Source organism: Lepidochelys olivacea (assembly GCF_965140295.1).
Source record: "Lepidochelys olivacea isolate rLepOli2 genome assembly, chromosome: 14".
Lineage (NCBI taxonomy): Eukaryota > Metazoa > Chordata > Testudines > Cheloniidae > Lepidochelys > Lepidochelys olivacea.
The window spans coordinates 44,425,924-44,443,026 of record NC_140424.1 but is presented as its reverse complement, the minus strand read 5'-3'; the positions used below and the strand labels follow the sequence as shown (position 1 = coordinate 44,443,026).

General features: G+C 62.0%; 2 protein-coding genes across 3 annotated transcripts; one reads left to right on the top strand and one right to left on the bottom strand.

Moving 5' to 3' along the window:
- Positions 1-388: 388 nt before the first annotated feature.
- LY6G6F (lymphocyte antigen 6 family member G6F) lies at positions 389-6,006 on the bottom strand. Its single transcript, XM_084648295.1, has 8 exons — positions 5,954-6,006; positions 4,082-4,262; positions 2,825-3,124; positions 2,395-2,670; positions 1,953-2,106; positions 1,695-1,732; positions 1,437-1,496; positions 389-664 (listed from the first exon to the last, which is right to left on the bottom strand). The coding sequence occupies exons 1-8, from the start codon at positions 5,966-5,968 to the stop codon at positions 636-638; spliced, it is 1,053 nt and encodes a 350-aa protein (XP_084504421.1). The 5' UTR covers positions 5,969-6,006; the 3' UTR covers positions 389-635.
- ABHD16A (abhydrolase domain containing 16A, phospholipase) lies at positions 5,560-17,035 on the top strand. 2 transcript variants are annotated; one of them, XM_084648291.1, is made up of 20 exons: positions 5,560-5,707; positions 7,257-7,313; positions 7,741-7,807; positions 8,335-8,421; positions 8,572-8,657; positions 9,238-9,311; positions 9,469-9,573; positions 10,254-10,368; positions 10,833-10,934; positions 11,710-11,773; positions 12,494-12,543; positions 12,682-12,805; positions 12,976-13,080; positions 14,628-14,691; positions 15,274-15,330; positions 15,574-15,636; positions 15,726-15,802; positions 15,975-16,073; positions 16,375-16,421; positions 16,743-17,035. In XM_084648291.1, the coding sequence occupies exons 1-20, from the start codon at positions 5,585-5,587 to the stop codon at positions 16,824-16,826; spliced, it is 1,650 nt and encodes a 549-aa protein (XP_084504417.1). In that variant the 5' UTR covers positions 5,560-5,584; the 3' UTR covers positions 16,827-17,035. The 2 variants fall into 2 exon arrangements, with proteins under 2 accessions (XP_084504417.1, XP_084504418.1); XM_084648292.1 differs by lacking the exon at positions 7,741-7,807 and having other exon boundaries at positions 5,659-5,707.
- The last annotated feature ends 68 nt before the right edge of the window (positions 17,036-17,103 follow it).

Here is a 17,103-nt window from a genome sequence, read left to right as displayed (position 1 = left end):
GTGACTGGGCGTAGCTGTGTAAGTGTGCGTGTGATTGTGTTGTGTAGAGCTGGGTTTCTGTGTGGGTTTCGCTGCGCAGTTATAGGTGAGTGGGGCGTTGTTTTATTGTGTCTATCTGCATTTCTGTGTGTGATCGATTGTGTTACTGTGTCTGGTTTTCTGTGTGTGTGCATGGTTGTGTGAGTCTGTGATTGTGTCTGAGTCTGTGCGTGCGGTTGTGGCTGGGGGGGGTGCATGTGGTTTTGGTAGGGAGTGTGCGTGGGTGGGTGTGCATTTGCGGTTGTGTCTGGTTCGGGGTGTGCGGTTGTGTGTTCTCTCTCTCAGTGTCCCCACTCTCAGCCCCACACTCCCGTCACAAACTCTGCTCTGTTCTCCTTTATTCCCAGCTCCAAACACCCCCCTACCCTCCCCCAGGCCCGATCTGTCACCGCAGCCCCCATGGGCGGAGAAGGCGGGGGGCCGGACGCCTGGGTTCCTCTTCCAGCTCTTCCCCTTGGAAAGCCCCTCGTGGCCTCAGGGAGCCCCCGACCCTGCCCTGCGGGGGGCACTGGGTATTGACACGCAGCTTGGCCCCGCCCGGACCCCGACACAGGGCTCGAGGGGCGGCGGTCGCTCCACCGGGGCCGACGGAGCCATCACAGCTGGGCAGGATCAGCACCCCCTGCTGGGATGACAGGAGCCCACAGTCACCCCTGAAACGGGGCTGGCGGGGGGGCCGGGAACGGGGCAGGGGCCTGTCCCCTCTAGGGGGCGCCGGTTCCCCTCCGGCCGCAGGGGGGGACTGGCTGGCTCAGGGGGGCGGGGAACAGGGCAGGGGCCTGTCCCCTCTAGGGGGCGCTGGTTCCCCTCCGGCCGCAGGGGGGGACTGGCTGGCTCAGGGGGGCGGGGAATGGGGCAGGGGCCTGTCCCCTCTAGGGGGCGCCGGCTCCCATCCAGCCCCAGGGCAGGGACTGGCTGGCTCAGGGGGGCGGGGAATGGGGCGGGGCCTGTCCCCTCTAGGGGGCGCTGGTTCCCCTCCGGCCGCAGGGGGGGTCTGGCTGGCTCAGGGGGGCGGGGAATGGGGCGGGGCCTGTCCCCTCTAGGGGGCACCAGCTCCCATCCAGCCCCAGGGCGGGGACTGGCTGGCTCAGGGGGGCGGGGAATGGGGCGGGGCCTGTCTCCTCTAGGGGGCGCTGGTTCCCCTCCGGCCGCAGGGGGGGACTGGCTGGCTCAGGGGGGCGGGGAATGGGGCAGGGGCCTGTCCCCTCTAGGGGGCGCCGGCTCCCATCTGGCCCCAGGGCGGGGACTGGCTGGCTCAGGGGGGCGGGGAATGGGGCGGGGCCTGTCTCCTCTAGGGGGCGCCGGTTCCCCTCCGGCCGCAGGGGGGGACTGGCTGGCTCAGGGGGGCGGGGAATGGGGCAGGGGCCTGTCCCCTCTAGGGGGCGCCGGCTCCCCACCTGCGCATCCCAGCCCCACGTTCTCATACAGCTGCGTTGGAGATTTGGTACCGGGAGGATCTGGAATAAGAGACAGGAAAGAAACCGCATGAGAACCGATGGGAGCTCCCGAGGGGGGGAGAAATCCCTGCCCTCCCAGGTCCCTGAGTGAAGGCACCGGACACAGCCCTGCTCCCCACCCCACAATAGGGCAGGTGTGAAGGCTGGCTGCTGCCCCTAACCCTAGCGGGCCCCCCAGATCTGCAGCGGGGCACCTACCTGGCTGGGTGTGAGTGGGAAGGTCGCCCAGGTGTGACCTGCAGAGAGAGAATTGGGGTACGAGTGAGCAGGGGGCGTCCCTTCTGAGCCTCAGCGATTGGACCCAGGTGTCCTGGCTCCCAGCCCGCCCCCCCCCCCGCTCTAACCACTGGACCCCACTCCTCTCCCAGAGCCCAGGAGAGAACCCAGGAGTCCTGGCTCCCAGCCCCCCTGCTCTAACCCACCAGACCCCACCCCCGTCCCCCCACCAGTTCTTACCTCCGGTCCGGCCGCCCCCGCCTCCACAGCGCCGCCCCCAAGGCGAGGAGGAGGAGGAACTCCAGCGCTGCGCACCCGGCCAGGGGGATCAAGGCAGAGCTACAGGTGGGCGCCCTCACATTGGGGGCGGGGGGCTCCTTCACTGCTCCCATCGCTCGGGGAAAACACAAGGGGTGAGTGAGGAACAGAACCCAGTGGCCCTGGCTCCCAGGCCCCGCGCTCTAACCACTAGCCCTCACTCCCCTCCCAGAGCTGGGGAGAGAACCCAGGAGTCCTGGCTCCCAGCACCCCCCCCCGCGCTCTAACCACTAGCCCTCACTCCCCTCCCAGAGCTGGGGAGAGAACCCAGGAGTCCTGGCTCCCAGCACCCCTGCTCTAACCACTAGACCCCCTCTTCTACACTCCTTGCCCAGAGAACCCCGGCATCCTGGCCCGTCCGTACCGGTGAGGTTGAAGTTGACCCACGTGCCCTTCAGCTCACACCTGACCCGGCTTTTCTGCCTCCTGGCCCCCTTGTCGCTCCTCTTCCAGCAGGCCTGGAGCAGCGACGCCCGCGAGCCCGAGAAGACGCGGTGCCGGTCCTGCCCGTCGGCATCCTGCACCCGCTGCCCGTCGACCCTCCATGTCACCGCCGGCAGCGCCTGCCGGTCCGCGATCGCGCAGGAGAACTGGTGGCAAGTCATGTTGGCATGGCCGGTCGGCAGCACCGTGTGGGTCCCTGCAGGGGACAGGTGGGCAATGGGGCACGGGCCCTGCCCCCTCTAGGGGGCGCCAACCCCAATCCGGCCCCAGGGCGGGGACTGGCTGGCTCAGGGGGGCGGGGAATGGGGCACGGGGCCTGTCCCCTCTAGGGGGCGCCGGCCGCGACCCACCTGTGACAACATTCAAGTGGTAGGTGCCGCGGGTGGCTCTTTGCACCGAACACCAGTAGGTCCCCGTGTCCCCGTCCTCGGCCCCCCGCAGGTACAGGGAGTGGTTGGGGAGCACGGAGAGCCGCTCCCAGGCCCCCGCCTCCTTCTTCAGGGCCTGAGTCGCCACGCCCCGGAATAACGGCACCGCCGGGGTACCAGCAACACGGGCGTTGTAGGACCAGGTCAACTCTTCCACGCCCGAGAAAGAGTCGCCCCGGCTGCAAGGGAGCTCCCGGTCCTGCCCCTTCTGGACGTAGGCATCTGCGGGACAGGGGGACTCACAGGGGTTAGATTACCTGTCACTGAGATGCAGTCACCTCTGGGGTGGGGCGGCTGTGTATACAGGGACCCCTCACCCGGCACTAACATGCAGCCACCGCTGGGGTGGGGGGGCTGTGTATACAGGGACCCCTCACCCGGCACTAACATGCAGTCACCTCTGGGGTGGGGCGGCTGTTTATACAGGGACCCCTCACCCGGCACTAACATGCAGCCACCGCTGGGGTGGGACGGCTGTTTATACAGGGACCCCTCACCCGGCACTAACATGCAGCCTCCTCTGGGGTGGGGCGGCTGTTTATACAGGGACCCTTCACCCGGCACTAACATGCAGCCGCCTCTGGGGTGGGGCGGCTGTTTATACAGGGACCCCTCACCCGGCACTAACATGCAGCCGCCTCTGGGGTGGGGCGGCTGTTTATACAGGGACCCTTCACCCGGCACTAACATGCAGCCACCTCTGGGGTGGGGCGGCTGTTTATACAGGGACCCTTCACCCGGCACTAACATGCAGCCGCCTCTGGGGTGGGGGGGCTGTGTATACAGGGACACATGCAGCCGCCTCTGGGGTGGGGCGGCTGTTTATACAGGGACCCCTCACCCGGCACTAACATGCAGCCGCCTCTGGGGTGGGGCGGCTGTTTATACAGGGACCCTTCACCCGGCACTAACATGCAGCCGCCTCTGGGGTGGGGGGGCTGTGTATACAGGGACACATGCAGCCGCCTCTGGGGTGGGGCGGCTGTTTATACAGGGACCCCTCACCCGGCACTAACATGCAGCTGCCTCTGGGGTGGGGCGGCTGTTTATACAGGGACCCCTCGCCCGGCACTAACATGCAGCCGCCTCTGGGGTGGGGCGGCTGTTTATACAGGGACCCCTCACCCGGCACTAACATGCAGCCACCTCTGGGGTGGACAATAAAAAGCAGGTTTTTACCTTCCTCTCTGGTGAATCGCAGCTGGAGGACGAGTAAGATCCAGGTGGGGGTCATGATGCCTCGAACGCCAAGGTCCTTCTGTGGGGCACCACCTGGGGGCTCTGTCTCCAAGCCCAAGGAGGAAGGGACCGAAATAGAGCCGGACGTAGCTGTCTCCGGAGTGACTTGGGGGTTTGGTGGCTGGCTTATCAGGGAGGCACAGCAGCAGCGGAGGAGAGGGAAGGGGGTGAGAGAGGCAGAGGAAGAGCACTGGTGTGATCCACCCCAGAGGTGGCTGCATCTCAGCACCGGGGGAGGGAATCCCTGTATAAACAGCTGCCCCACCCCAGAGACGGTCGCACGTCAGCACGGCAAAATGTCCACCGTGATCCTTCTTTGGAGCTAGAAAATTGGTGTGACTTCAACGTGGTGCCACCGAAATGGCTGCCACGTTCCGGAGATTTCCGCCTGGCGGCACCAAGATGATCACCACATCCTGAACCCGAAGCTCTCGAGTGGGCATGAGCCCAACAGGGCATCATCAACATGGCCGCTGCATCCCAGAGAGGCCAACCTGGCTTAACTCCGATATGGTGACACCAACATGGCCACCCACATCCCCACCGAAGAGATGCCGAGTTGGCAGGAGCCCTGTAGTGGCCGACGCATCCCAGAAAAACTAACTTGGCGGAACCCCAAGATGGTGATACCAAGATGGCCGCCACATCCCAGAGACGCCATCTTGGCATAGCTCCAGTGTGGCGATACCAAGATGGCCGCCACATCCCAGAGACGCCATCTTGGCATAGCTCCAGTGTGGCGATACCAAGATGGCCGCCACATCCCAGAGACGCCAAGTTGGCGTAGCTCCAAGATGGCGATACCAAGATGGCCGCCACATCCCAGAGACGCCAAGTTGGCGTAGCTCCAAGATGGCGATACCAAGATGGCCGCCACATCCCAGAGACGCCAAGTTGGCGTAGCTCCAAGATGGCGATACCAACATGGCCACCGCATCCCCCTACTCAGAGCCGCCAAGTTGGCCTGAGACCGATACAGCCGCTCTAGAATGGCCTCCGTGTCCCCACCCCAGCGGCCAGTTGATGCCACCTCCAAAATGGCTGCCAGGCCCCCACCCAGTTGGCGTGACCCCCGCCCCACTATGCTGGCACCCAATGGCTGCCCAGTTGGCATTACTCCCAACATGGCCACCGCATCCCCACCCTGGAGGTGCCAGGCTGGTGCGACCCAGGCCGTAGTCGTGGCAACACCCCCTTTCGTCCCCCACCACAGGACTAAATTTGAGGGGGGGGAGGGGAGGGGGGAAAATGGACGCCTGGCCCTTTAAGAGCAGGGTGTGGGGACGAAAAAACGGCGGCTTGGCCCTTTAAGAGCCGTCTCCCAGAGGGAAGCGTTCTGAAATCCGCTGGTTAAGTCTGTCCACCCCGGGCTCCTGTAGGGAACCCGGAAGTAGGCGCTCCTTTTCCCCTCCCACCCGGCCCCCGGCTTTGGTCCGGGCCAAGATGGCGAAGCTGCTGAGCTGTGTGTTGGGGCCGCGGCTCTACCGGGTCTATCGGGACCGGGGGCCGGCCAGGCCCTCTGGGGACGGGGACGAGGCAGCCGAGGGGGCCCAGGATGGTTCTTGGGTGAGTCCGCCTCCTCCCCCGCGGGAGGCAATGGTATCGCCCGGGCTCCCGTTATCCCTATGGGGACTTGGGCAAGACTATGGCAGGGAAGAGGGGCAGCTCCCCATTGCCCATCATGTAATCTTCTGAGCCCCAGGACCTTGATACCCCTCTGGTCGATACCATAATGGAACATGAGAGGGGGTTGGTCTTCTGGGCTGCTCCCCGTTATCCGGTATGGGATCCCCAGGGGAATGATACCCCTACCTTGGGAGAGACCATTGTAGCAAATGGAGGGGGGTGAGCTGAACCCCTTTCCTTTTCCATGATCCAATATGGTATTGATCGGCACCACCTTTTGGGGGAGACCATTGTAGGAAATTGGGGGGGTCACAAAGAGTTGGACCTCCCCCCCCCGTTATCCAATGGTATCGTCCAAGCCCCATGGCTATTGGTACTGCCTTGGAGAAACCATTGTAGGACGGGGGTGCGACTCTCTTGCACCTGATATATGGTAGCTCCTAGCCTTTGAGATAACGATGCTCTCACTCGCTCAGGAGACACCACTCAGTAGGAAGGTGGCAGGGGACATGGGTGTACATGGTCTCTCGTAGGCTCTAGTGCATTGATATCCCAATGGGTCAGTCCACTGTGTGCGGTCCTTGAAGAAATCCAGTTCCCCCCATTATCCAGCATGATCTCTTCCATGCCTTAGGGTATGAATATCCACCTGGGTCAGACTATTGTAGGAAATGGGGGGAGGAGAGGACCAAGGGGGCATCTTACCATATCAGATAGCGGAAAGCGGGATCTCCCAGACCCCCAGACATTAATATTCCCCAAACCTTGGTTCCCAGTCCCACCCTGTTGCCATGACGCCATCCCCCAGAGGCGCCAGGTTGGCGTGACTCCTGTGTGTGGCACGGCCAAAATGGCCGCCATGACGCCATCCCCCAGAGGTGCCGTTTTGGTGTGACTCCGGTGCGATGTAAACAAAATGGCTGCCATGGCCCCATCCCTGAGGTGCCAAGTTGGCCTGACTGCAAAATGGCGTCACCAAAATGGCTGCTTCATGTCCACCGCAGAGGCACGAGGTTGGCCCAGTTCCAGGGTGGCGTCACCAAAATGGCTGACACCCGCCTCCCTCCAACCTCCGCAGCGCCAGGTTGGCGTTACTCTAAAACGGCAGCTGCTTTCCCCTCCGGGAGCCGTCATGTTGGCATGTCTCCAGTATGGCCGCCGTCTTGTCACACAGGAGGTATTGGGTTGGCATGACCCCCCCCATGTGACCTCAGCAAAATGGCCGCCTGGTCCTTCGATGAGTGGTCCAGGTTGGCATGGTATCGCTGTCTCTCTCGCCGCCATGGGCCCCACGTTGATTCCAGCTCTATGATGCATGCCCCCTCTCCCTCCCAACTCATAACACCCTGTTGGCTCCTTGGTGGCAGGATGGGGATCTGTCTGGGTTTGCCCCCATCTAACTTGGAGGCTTAACTCCCAGAGTTTCCCACACCCTGCTGGTCACGTGAACCCCCAGGGGCTCAAAATGACGTGGGGTCTCTCCCGCCAGGAGTCGTACTACCAGCCGCGGACGCTGGAGAAACATGCTGACAGCATCCTGGCCTTGGTGAGTCCCCCTGCACCTTCGGGGCTGGGTCATTCAGTGGAACAAAGGCGTCCTGGCTCCCAGCCCCTGCTGTAACCACTAGACCCCACTGCCCAGCTCCTCTCACCCCTCCATAACCTGTCCCAGAGGGAAGCAATGACTCACTCCGTGCAGTGAAAACATGTTTGTCTCTAATCCTGTCCCAGGGGCCCTGGTTCGGTTAGATACTCCAGCCCTGTGGCAGCCTGCAATCCCCGCCTTGCAGTGAACCCCAGACCCCGCTCCCTACAACAACTGGGATAGAACCCAGGAGTCCTGGCTCCCAACCCGCCCTGCTCTAATCACTACACCCCACACACCTTCCAGAGCCAGGATAGAACCCAGGCCTCCTGGGGGTGGGTTTTGTTGGCTGTATCATCCTACTGACCCTCTCTTCTGTTCCTTGCAGGCGTCGGTTCTCTGGTCTATTTCCTATTACACTTCTCCCCTGGCTATGTTCTATTTGTACCGAAAAGGTAGGGGGTGCTGCGTTGCCCTGTCAGCAGGGGGCGCTCTCCCCGGTGGTCAGGGCTGGCCCCAGGGCAGTGCTAGGGGGAGCTGCGCTGCCGGGAGCGGGACTGGGGGGGTCAGCAAAGGGCGCTCTCCTCTGGCCCTTGCTCAATTCCCAATTCTGCCTGCCTTAAATGTCCCGCCCTGCAGCTATCTTCATAGCTGCGATTTCCCCTTCACTTCCTGTCCCAAAATGTAATGGTGTCGTTGGGCTACTGCCAGACCCCGCCCCATAGCTGGCTGCATCTCATGCCAAGTGAGCCATCTCAGTGCAGCGTTACATGCGGCTGTTCCCCAGCTGCCCCCCCCCCCAGAGGTGGTTGCATCTCAGTGCTGGGCGAGCCGTCCCTGTGCAGCATTATGTGCAGCTGTTCCCCAGCTGCCCCACCCCAGAGGTGGCTGCATCACTCCAGGTTGACCCCTTCCGGGGGGGCGCAGCTTGGGTGCCTGCTGAACCCTGGCTAATGGACACCTGCCTCTCAACCCCCCGCAGGATACCTGACCATGTCGAAGGTGGTTCCTTTCTCGCACTACGCTGGGACCATGCTGCTCCTTTTGGCTGGGGTTGCCTGCCTGAGAGGTGAGGAGTAGGGGTGGGGGTTAGAGTGGGGGAGCTGGGAGCCAGGACTCCTGGGTTCTCTCCCTGCTCTGAGAGGGGAGTGGGGGCTAGTGGTTAGGGCTGGGGGAGGGAGCCAGGACTCCTGGGTTTAACTCCGAGTCTCTGTCGCAGGCATTGGGCGCTGGACCAACCCCCAGTACATCCAGTTCATCACCATCCTGGAAGATAGCCACCGCATCGGCACCCCAGAAATCAAGGTGAAGGGGGTGGGGGGGGACCCCGACCACTCCCTACGACAGGGGGGCAACAATGCAGCCCTCCTCCGAGGGGGATGTCTCCCATGATCCTCCGTGGCTCAATCCCACCCAGCTTCCAGGATGCCCTGCAGTCCCCTCCTGGCAACCCTTCCCCCATGATGCTTTTCTGCCTCCGCTTCCCCCCATGGTCTCCCAGAATGCTCAGGGGCCAGCCCTGCCTGTATCTCCCATGATGGCCGTCCCACCCCCCACCCCACCCCCGTGCCATTTCCAGTCTGTGGCCTGTGGCTTCCCCTGGTGCCACCCCATTTCCCAGGATCCCTGACGGGCCCAGCCCCTCCGTGCTGCACCTCCCATGGGGCTCGGTTCCCCGCGTGGCCTCCCTCTCCACGCTGGGGTTGAGCTCACCTGCCATAGCAGCCCCCGGCCAGCAGGGGGTGCCGACGTGCTGCTCACTCTGCCTTGGGGAGTGGGGGGCTAGATGGAATGACCCATTCCAGCCGGGGACAGGGGGGAGCCTCGGCACACCCCTCGGTCACTGTGACCCTCCTTCCTTTCTCTCTCTCTCTCCCTGCTGCAGAAGAAACTCGCCAGCTACAACTTCGACTTCAGGAGCTGGCCCGTGGACTTCCGCTGGGACGAGGCCTCTAGCCGGTGGGTGAGGGGGGAGAACCCAAGAGTCCCGGCTCCCATTCCCCTCCCCCCCCCTCTAACCACGAGCCCCCACTCCCCTCCCCGAGCCAGGTAGAGAACCCAGGAGTCCTGGCTCCCAGCCCCCGCAGCTGTAAGCCCCTTGTTTGCTGCCCCGCAGGTCGGACTCCCGGGGCATCTCGCTGCTGCGGCCGGAGCCCAAACACCGGAGCGTGGCCAACGGCTTCCTCCATGCCATCAAGAAGCTGCCCTGCCAGATAGCCAGGTAGGCTCCGCCCCCTGGCACCCGGGGGAGGGGCTTAGCAGGATCCTGGGTTCCCGTTGGCTGGAAGGAGGGGAGCAGAGTGCTTGGAGGGGTTCCTGGAAGCTGGGGAGACCCAAGGCATTTATGGGAGTCATGGGGTCAACACGGGAGATGCTGAGGGGGGAGAGGACTCCTGGATGCTGATTGGTCAGTCGGTGGAGGGGGAGCTGGCTTTGGAATGTTGATTGGCCTTGGGGCTGAGCGGGCCCCGGTGGTTCTGGAATGCTGAGCGGGAAGGATGCTGATTGGCTGAGGGCTGGTGAGCGGGACTTGGAATTCTGGGAGGGGATCCTGGCTGCCGATTGGCTGGCAGTGCAGCTCAGTGGCTTCTGGTTGCCCCCCCTTCAACTGGCTTTGGGATGTTGAGGGAGGGGGCGGAATTCTGCCTTCTGATTGGCTGGAGTGCCCCTTGCTGCTTATTGGCTGTGGGTAAGTGGGACACAGGACTTTCAGGCCATTGGATCTGTGGATCCCGGATGCTGATTGGCTGGGGAGGGAGTGTGAGATTCATCCCTGACCATAAATGGATCTCCTTGGGGGGCGGGGAAGGCAGATCTCACGGGGGGAGGGGGGATTCCCTTCTGAGGGAGGGGCTGGGGCATGGCTTCGCCCCCACCTCCCGCCTCCCTCTGCCCCCCCAGCTACATGGTGGCGCACACGTTCGGGCGGAGGATGCTGTATCCCGGCTCCGTCTACCTGCTGCAGAAAGCCGTCATGCCCATGCTCCTGCAGGGCCAGGCCCGCCTGGTGGAGGAGGTGAGTCCAGGAGGCACGGGGTGCAGCCAGGGAGAGAACCCAGGAGTCCTGACTCCCAGCCCTGCCCCCACTCCCCTCCCAGAGCCAGGGAGAGAACCCAGGAATCCTGGCTCCCAGCCCTGCCCCCGCTCCCCTCCCAGAGCCAGGGAGAGAACCCAGGAATCCTGGCTCCCAGCCCCTCCCCCGCTCCCCTCCCAGAGCCAGGGAGAGAACCCAGGAGTCCTGACTCCCAGCCCCTCCCCCGCTCCCCTCCCAGAGCCCGAGAGAGAACCCAGGAATCCTGGCTCCCAGCCCTGCCCCCGCTCTAACCCACTAGCCCCTGCTCCCCTCCCAGAGCCAGGGAGAGAACCCGGGAATCCTGGCTCCCAGCCCTCCCCCTGCTCCCCTCCCAGAGCCAGGGAGAGAACCCAGGAGTCCTGACTTTCTGGTTTAACCCCGCTCCACTCTCTCCCCCGGCGGCCCAGTACAACGGGAAACGAGCCAAGCTGTTAGCCTGCGATGGCAACGAGATTGACACGATGTTCATGGACCGTCGGGAAAGCTCCGAGCCCCACGGCAAGAAACTGGTGAGCGTTTCTCTGCTCGGCGGAGGGGGCTCGGTGCAGCCGGGATCCCGCACCCACGAGCCTGGCATGTGGGTCGCGCCTACGGGGTGGGGGATCTGGATCCGGAAAGCAGGGACTCGGGCGGGGGGGGCAATCCCCGGTGAAGGGGCGAACCCCGTCCTGGGAGCAGGGCGGATCGAGCAGGAGGTGGGGTAGCACCGGGGAGACGGCTGGTGGGAGAAAGTGCCAGTAACTCCTAGCAAAAAGAGCCCTGGCCAGGGCGGTTGGGGGCCTCTCTCTCGGTGTAACGCTTTCCTGTCTCCCAGTCGACCGTCTCCATAGCAGCTCCGTTCCCAGTGCGTAAGGGGCACGCGGAGCCCAGCTGGGGTCCAAATTTGGCCAGGCTGAGCCAACTCACCCGCCCCAAGGGAGGGGCCCGTCTTCACGCTGCACTCGTAATTCCCCCTGCTGGGGGGGCTCCGCCAACCAGCCGGCGGGGGGGGGACAACTTGAGAACAGTCGCCCAGCCAGTGACCGGACTCCCTGCACTGGCCTGAAATGGACCTGCAGCTGTGGGGGAGTTTAATACCTAGGGACGACTTCCTCACCACCCCAGTGCAGCTGCCTCTGGGGCGGGGCGGCTGGGAGCAGCCGCCCCGTGATGCTGCAGCAATTCAGAGTGGGTCCTGGGGCGGGGCGATCCTGGATCTGATTTTAGGGAGGCCGCATGGACGTGCCCAAGTTGGGGTTCAGGCAGGACCCTCATTGTCCCCTCTGTCCCCCCCATCCCCCACAGGTGATCTGCTGCGAAGGCAACGCTGGATTCTATGAGGTCGGCTGCCTGCCCACCCCTCTGGATGGTACGATCCGGCATCACTGGTGATTCCCCCCCCCCCCCGCTTTCCACTTTGGTAGAATCCGATCCCTTTGGCAGGAGTGGGGCACAGCTCTGCTTGGACCAGTTCACTGCTATGCATGGGGCGGGGGGGGGGGTCATTGCTTTTGGACCAATCTACCTGCTCTGGATGGGGGTGGAGGTGGGGGGGGGAAGGGAGTCTCCCTTTGGATTAGTCCATTCCTCTGCTTTGGGATAGGGGGTTGGGGTGGAGGGCCTTTAGACCTATCCAGTTTTTTGGATGTGGGGGGACAGGTTAGGTCAGCCCCATTTGGGCCAATCCACTTTCCCTTGGCATGGTCCTGGTTAGACTAATCCATATCACTGTGCAGAATGGGGGTGCAGGAATCGGGTAACCTTTCTTTGGACCAGTCCATTTCTCTGCATGGGATGGGGTTGATTGGGAAGGATCCATTTCTATTCAGGGAGGGGGGTTGGGGCCGCCACCCTTCCATCTGCCCAAGGGCACTCCAGTTTGGGGGGGGCAGTTTGGGGGGGCAAAGGTTTTCCTAAACTCCAGGATATCAGGGGGTGAGTTGTGCCCCCCCCATACTCAGCAGTGGAACTACCCATCAGCTCCCCACACATTGTTGCAACTGATGATCTCTCTGGCATCCATCCGGTTGGTTCTGTTCATGCTGCGCTTGGCCCCATGTTAACCCCCCTCCCTGCTTCTCCCTCCCAGCCGGCTACTCGGTGCTCGGATGGAACCACCCCGGCTTCGCTGGCAGCACGGTGAGTCCAAGGGTCCCCGGGGTGGGATAGAATCTAGGAGTCCTGGCTCCCAGCCTCACCCTAGGCCCCACTCCCCTCCCACAGCTGGGGAGAGAACCCAGGCGTCTGGGCTCCCAACCCCGCCGCTCTCCCCCGCAGGGCGTCCCCCTGCCGCAGAACGAGGCCAACGCCATGGACGTGGTGATGCAATACGCCATCCACCGGCTGGGCTTCCTGCCCGAGGACATCGTGGTGTACGCCTGGTCCATCGGGGGCTTCACAGGTACTGGGGGGAGTCGGGGAGGGGGGGGGAGGGACCATATATGTGGGGAGGGTTGGAAGGGGGAGACAGATCCAAGCCCTGCCCCAGGCAGGTGTCTATGGTTGAGCGTATGGGGGGCAGGGGGGCTGATCTACCCCCCCGCTGCTGACACGCTGCCCTCTCTCCTGCAGCCACGTGGGCGGCCATGTCGTACCCAGACATCAGCGCCCTGGTGCTGGACGCCTCCTTCGACGACCTGATCCCCCTGGCGCTCAAGGTCATGCCGGAGAGCTGCAGTAAGCGACACCCCCCCCCTTCCCTTCTGCTCCCATGGTTCAGCCCTTTTTCCCCTCCCACCCCCTTCCCTTCTGCCCCCCAGTGGTTCAGCTCTTCCCGCATGCTTCAGCCCATTCCCCTCCATGCCGCCCACATGGTTTGGCCCTTTTCCCTCACCCACCCCTTTCCCCTCTGCCCGTGTGGTTTGGCCCCTTGCCTCAGACACATGGACTAGCCTGAGAACCCACCGGCCTATCCCATCTCACAGCTCCCCCACTTTCCACCCCCCTAGCAGGTCATGTGACCCCCACCCAGCCACTCAGAATTCCCCCCTGAGCCCTTCTATTCTGGAGCATCCCATGTGGTGCGGCCGTCGGGGTGGACAAACCCAGTTGGCTGCGGAAGAGGAGGAAGCTTCCATTATCAGGTGGTAGGCGGGGGTTAGCTGCTTCTCCCCGGTGAGAGGTTCCATTAGCCATTTGTGCGGGGGATTAATATCCTCCCTTTGCGGAAAATGGGTCATTCCACTGTTAACACAACTGTCCCTGTTACAACCAATGTTGTATCCTGCACCTGCAGCGATGCATGGACCTGGCTGTGTTGCCAGAGATCAGATCAGCAGCTCCCAGCGTCTGGCTACAGTTATCGCTCATTAGTGACGAGCCGCTTTCAACTTAACGATCGTTGTTCAGTCTAGATGCAATATACAGTCACTGTTGCAAGTGATGTTCTGTATTGCACCTGCTTGGTGGCACAGCAGCCGCAATGTGGGGCTAGATTACTCTGATATCCAGGTAGCGTGGCCTAGTGGAAAGAGTGTTGCACTCTGGGACCTGAGTTTTATTTCCAGCTCTCCCTGGCCTGCTTGGTGACGTCACCATTCTGTGACTCAGTCTCCCTATCTGTAAAATGGAGATGATGGGACTGACCTCCTTCACAAAGCTCTTCGAGATCCTGGAAATGCGCAGTGTAAGACCTCCTGGTCTGTATCGCACTGCAGCGAGTTAACGAGCGTTGGTACAGTATCACTGTTGCAACTGATGTTCTATATGGCACCTGTTTGGAGGCAGATCAGTGCCGCAGATGGCTATATTGATCTGATCTCTTACTCCTTGGAACCTGTTTATTGCTGTTGCAGCTCACATTTGGTACCCCACCACAGCTCCTTAGGTCCCTCTGAGCTCTCTCTTCACACCTTGGAAACTGAGGCAGAAGAGACTATTGTGGTTATCTGGTCTGGTCTCCTGCGTAATCCAGCCTGGAGAACACTGCTGAATTAATTCCTGGTTGAAATTTTAGGGGGAAAGGTCTTGGCTGAATCTAGCTTTAAAAAAATAAATAAATAAAAATAAAACCACTGTTGCAACTAATGTTCTACATGGCACCTGTTTGGAAGCAGAGCCTGGGCATCACTGGCTAGGTAGCTTCAATGCTGCTTGTTCCTTAGAAACCTATTTATTAAGCATTGTGTTGATGAAACACCCCTGGGTGTTTGTGGCTAGGGAATACTCGATTCTCAACGATTTTGTTTTTGAGTTCTAATTCCTCTGAAACCTGCATGTCCTAGGAGGGCTGGTCACCAGGACGGTGAGGCAATATCTGAACTTAAACAACGGCGAGCAGCTTTGCAGGTAAAGAGGGGAACTGAGGCGCGGACGGCTGGGGGAAGTTGAGACCTGACAAGTGTCTGCTTCACAGGGTGGCGCTCTGCAGGTGTTTGGCTCATAAGAACCCAGCCCCGGGCAATGGGGTGTGGTTTTGAACATCCAAATGAAGCCCGATCTCTGTGCCCAGCCCTGCTAAACTCTGGGCATTACTGATAACCTGTGGAACTGCCTGCCACGTTATTTCATGCATATTAGTGGCTAAATTCTTTCTTCCCCTAATCCCGCCAAACTCGTATCCTGTGGCAGCTGGCTCCATAGCCCAGTGAAAACCAATAGTGAAGCCTCTTCCTGAATCCTGGCCTGTGGTATCAAGTGGCAGGTTGATCAGGACTATATCATGGGGCGGGGAGTTCTGCAGGTTAACGGTATCCCTTGAACCCATCCACGATCTTGGCCCTCTGGACTATCCCTTGGGACTGCTTGCCACTGGTGAAGTCTCTCACCTTGGATGCGTGATAATTGTTAATTCACCATCTCCCCCGCACCCACGCCACCCGGACATGTGGCCTTGCTTAGCAGTTTATTTCTCTTCCTTTGGCTCCCAAGATACCAGGGGCCCGTGTTGCTGGTCAGAAGAACAAAGGATGAAATTATCACAACCACGTGAGTAAAAGTCAGGAAGGGACGTGGGGTCTAGTGGTTAGAGCGGGAGGAGAAGGAGGCGGGAGCCAGGACTCCTGGGTTCCATCCCTGGCTGAGGGAGGGAAGTGGGGTCTAATGGGTTTCTGGGAGTGGATTCTGGAGTTCTAGTGTGCCATATAAAGAATGCAGAGAACTGTCAAACTCATGTCAGTGAAGAGTCTGGAAAATACCCTTAACTCTGCCCCCTGTTTGGTGTGCCTTTAGGGTCCCGGAAGATATCATGTCGAACAGGGGGAATGACCTGCTGCTGAAACTCCTCCAGCACCGGTGAGTTGGGGGAGCCCAGGGAGCTGGGGGTTGGGAGTGAGGGGCACCAGCAGAACGCTGCATGTCTAACCCTCCTCCCCCCGTTCCAGGTACCCCAAGGTGATGGCTGAGGAGGGGGCGCGAGTCGTTCGGGAATGGCTAGAAGCTTCCAGCGCTGTGGAGGAAGGTAAATGCTCTAACCACTAGACCCCACTCCCCCCCCAGAGCCAGAGAGAACCCAGGAGTCCTGGCTCCCAGACCCCCTGCTGTAACCACTAGCCCCCACTCCTCTCCCAGAGCCAGAGAGAGAGAACCCAGGCATCCTGGCCCCCCCACTCTAACCAGCCCCCTCTCCGCAGCCTCGGTGTACAGCTCCTACGAGGTGGACGAGGACTGGTGCCTGTCGGTGCTGAGCTCCTACCAGGCCGAGCACGGAGGCCACTTCCCCTGGAGCGTGGGTGAGTGGGGGAGCGGCCAATGGGATTCCGGGGCCGCAGCTCCAGCCAATCAGCTTGGCATAGGGGGGAGGATCGTTGGGCTCAGAACCAGCCAGTGCGGGTGCTGGGGATCGGCCCATGGGGGGGGGGCGGGGTTCGTTGGAAGAGGGGGGGCAGGATCTCCACCCAGGGGGTGGCTGGGGCGGATAATTGGAATGGTAGCGGCCAATGGGGCTGTTGGGGGGGGGAGGGGTTAGAGGGGAATCAGCCCCAGCGGGGGGTCCAGTCTCTGCCTGACCTTTGACCTTTTGCCTTCCCCCAGGGGACGACATGACGCCTGAGGGGCGACGGCAGCTGGCCCTGTTCCTGGTGAGTGGACCCCGATAGCCCCCCTCCCAGTGCCAGGGGTCCGGGGGGGGGGGCCAGCAGCCAGGACGCCTGGATTCTCTCCCTGCCTCTGGGAGGGGAGTGGGGGTTAGTGGTTAGAGCGGGGGGGGCGGGGCTGGGAGCTAGGACACCTGGGTTCTCTCCCCGGCTCTGGGAGGGGAGTGGGGGCTGGTGGGTTGGAGCAGGCGGGGCTGGCAGCCCGGACACCAGGGTTCTCTCCCCGGCTAGTGGCTGCAGCAGGGGACTGGCAGCGTCCCCTCCTGCCCCCCCTCACTGATTCCCTCCCTCTTCTCTGCCCCCCAGGCCCGGAAACACCTGCGGAACTTCGAGGCGACACACTGTACCCCACTGCCCCCCCACGCCTTCCGCTTGCCCTGGCACTTGTAGCCGGGGGGCCACCCCCCCACACACACACCCGTGGATTGCACTGACATCCCACCCCACCGTCGGTCTGTTTTATATGGAGCGGGTCCCTCCATCCCTGCTGTGTGTAGACCCCACCCCTGCCCTCCGCACGCTGTAAATCCGCCCCCACCCCCAAACCTGGGGGGCCCCCCGAGCTGGAGAAATTAACAGTAAAGAAGGTATTTTTTGTACTTTGGGTCTGTCTGTCTGCGGCGATGCAGCCAGCTCGGGGGGGGCAGCCCCCCATGCCTCGATCCAC

Excerpts from the sequence above, each read along its gene's own strand:
- ABHD16A (XM_084648291.1), top strand. The coding sequence starts at position 5,585 with ATGGCGAAGCTGCTGAGCTGTGTGTTGGGGCCGCGGCTCTACCGGGTC. Across the intron at positions 9,312-9,468 it reads TGGGACGAGGCCTCTAGCCG|GTCGGACTCCCGGGGCATCT; the intron begins GTGGGTGAGGGG and ends GCTGCCCCGCAG. Across the intron at positions 11,774-12,493 it reads CCTGCCCACCCCTCTGGATG|CCGGCTACTCGGTGCTCGGA; the intron begins GTACGATCCGGC and ends TCTCCCTCCCAG.
- LY6G6F (XM_084648295.1), bottom strand. Across the intron at positions 2,671-2,824 it reads CCACTTGAATGTTGTCACAG|GGACCCACACGGTGCTGCCG; the intron begins GTGGGTCGCGGC and ends TGTCCCCTGCAG. Across the intron at positions 1,733-1,952 it reads CGGGGGCGGCCGGACCGGAG|GTCACACCTGGGCGACCTTC; the intron begins GTAAGAACTGGT and ends CTCTCTCTGCAG.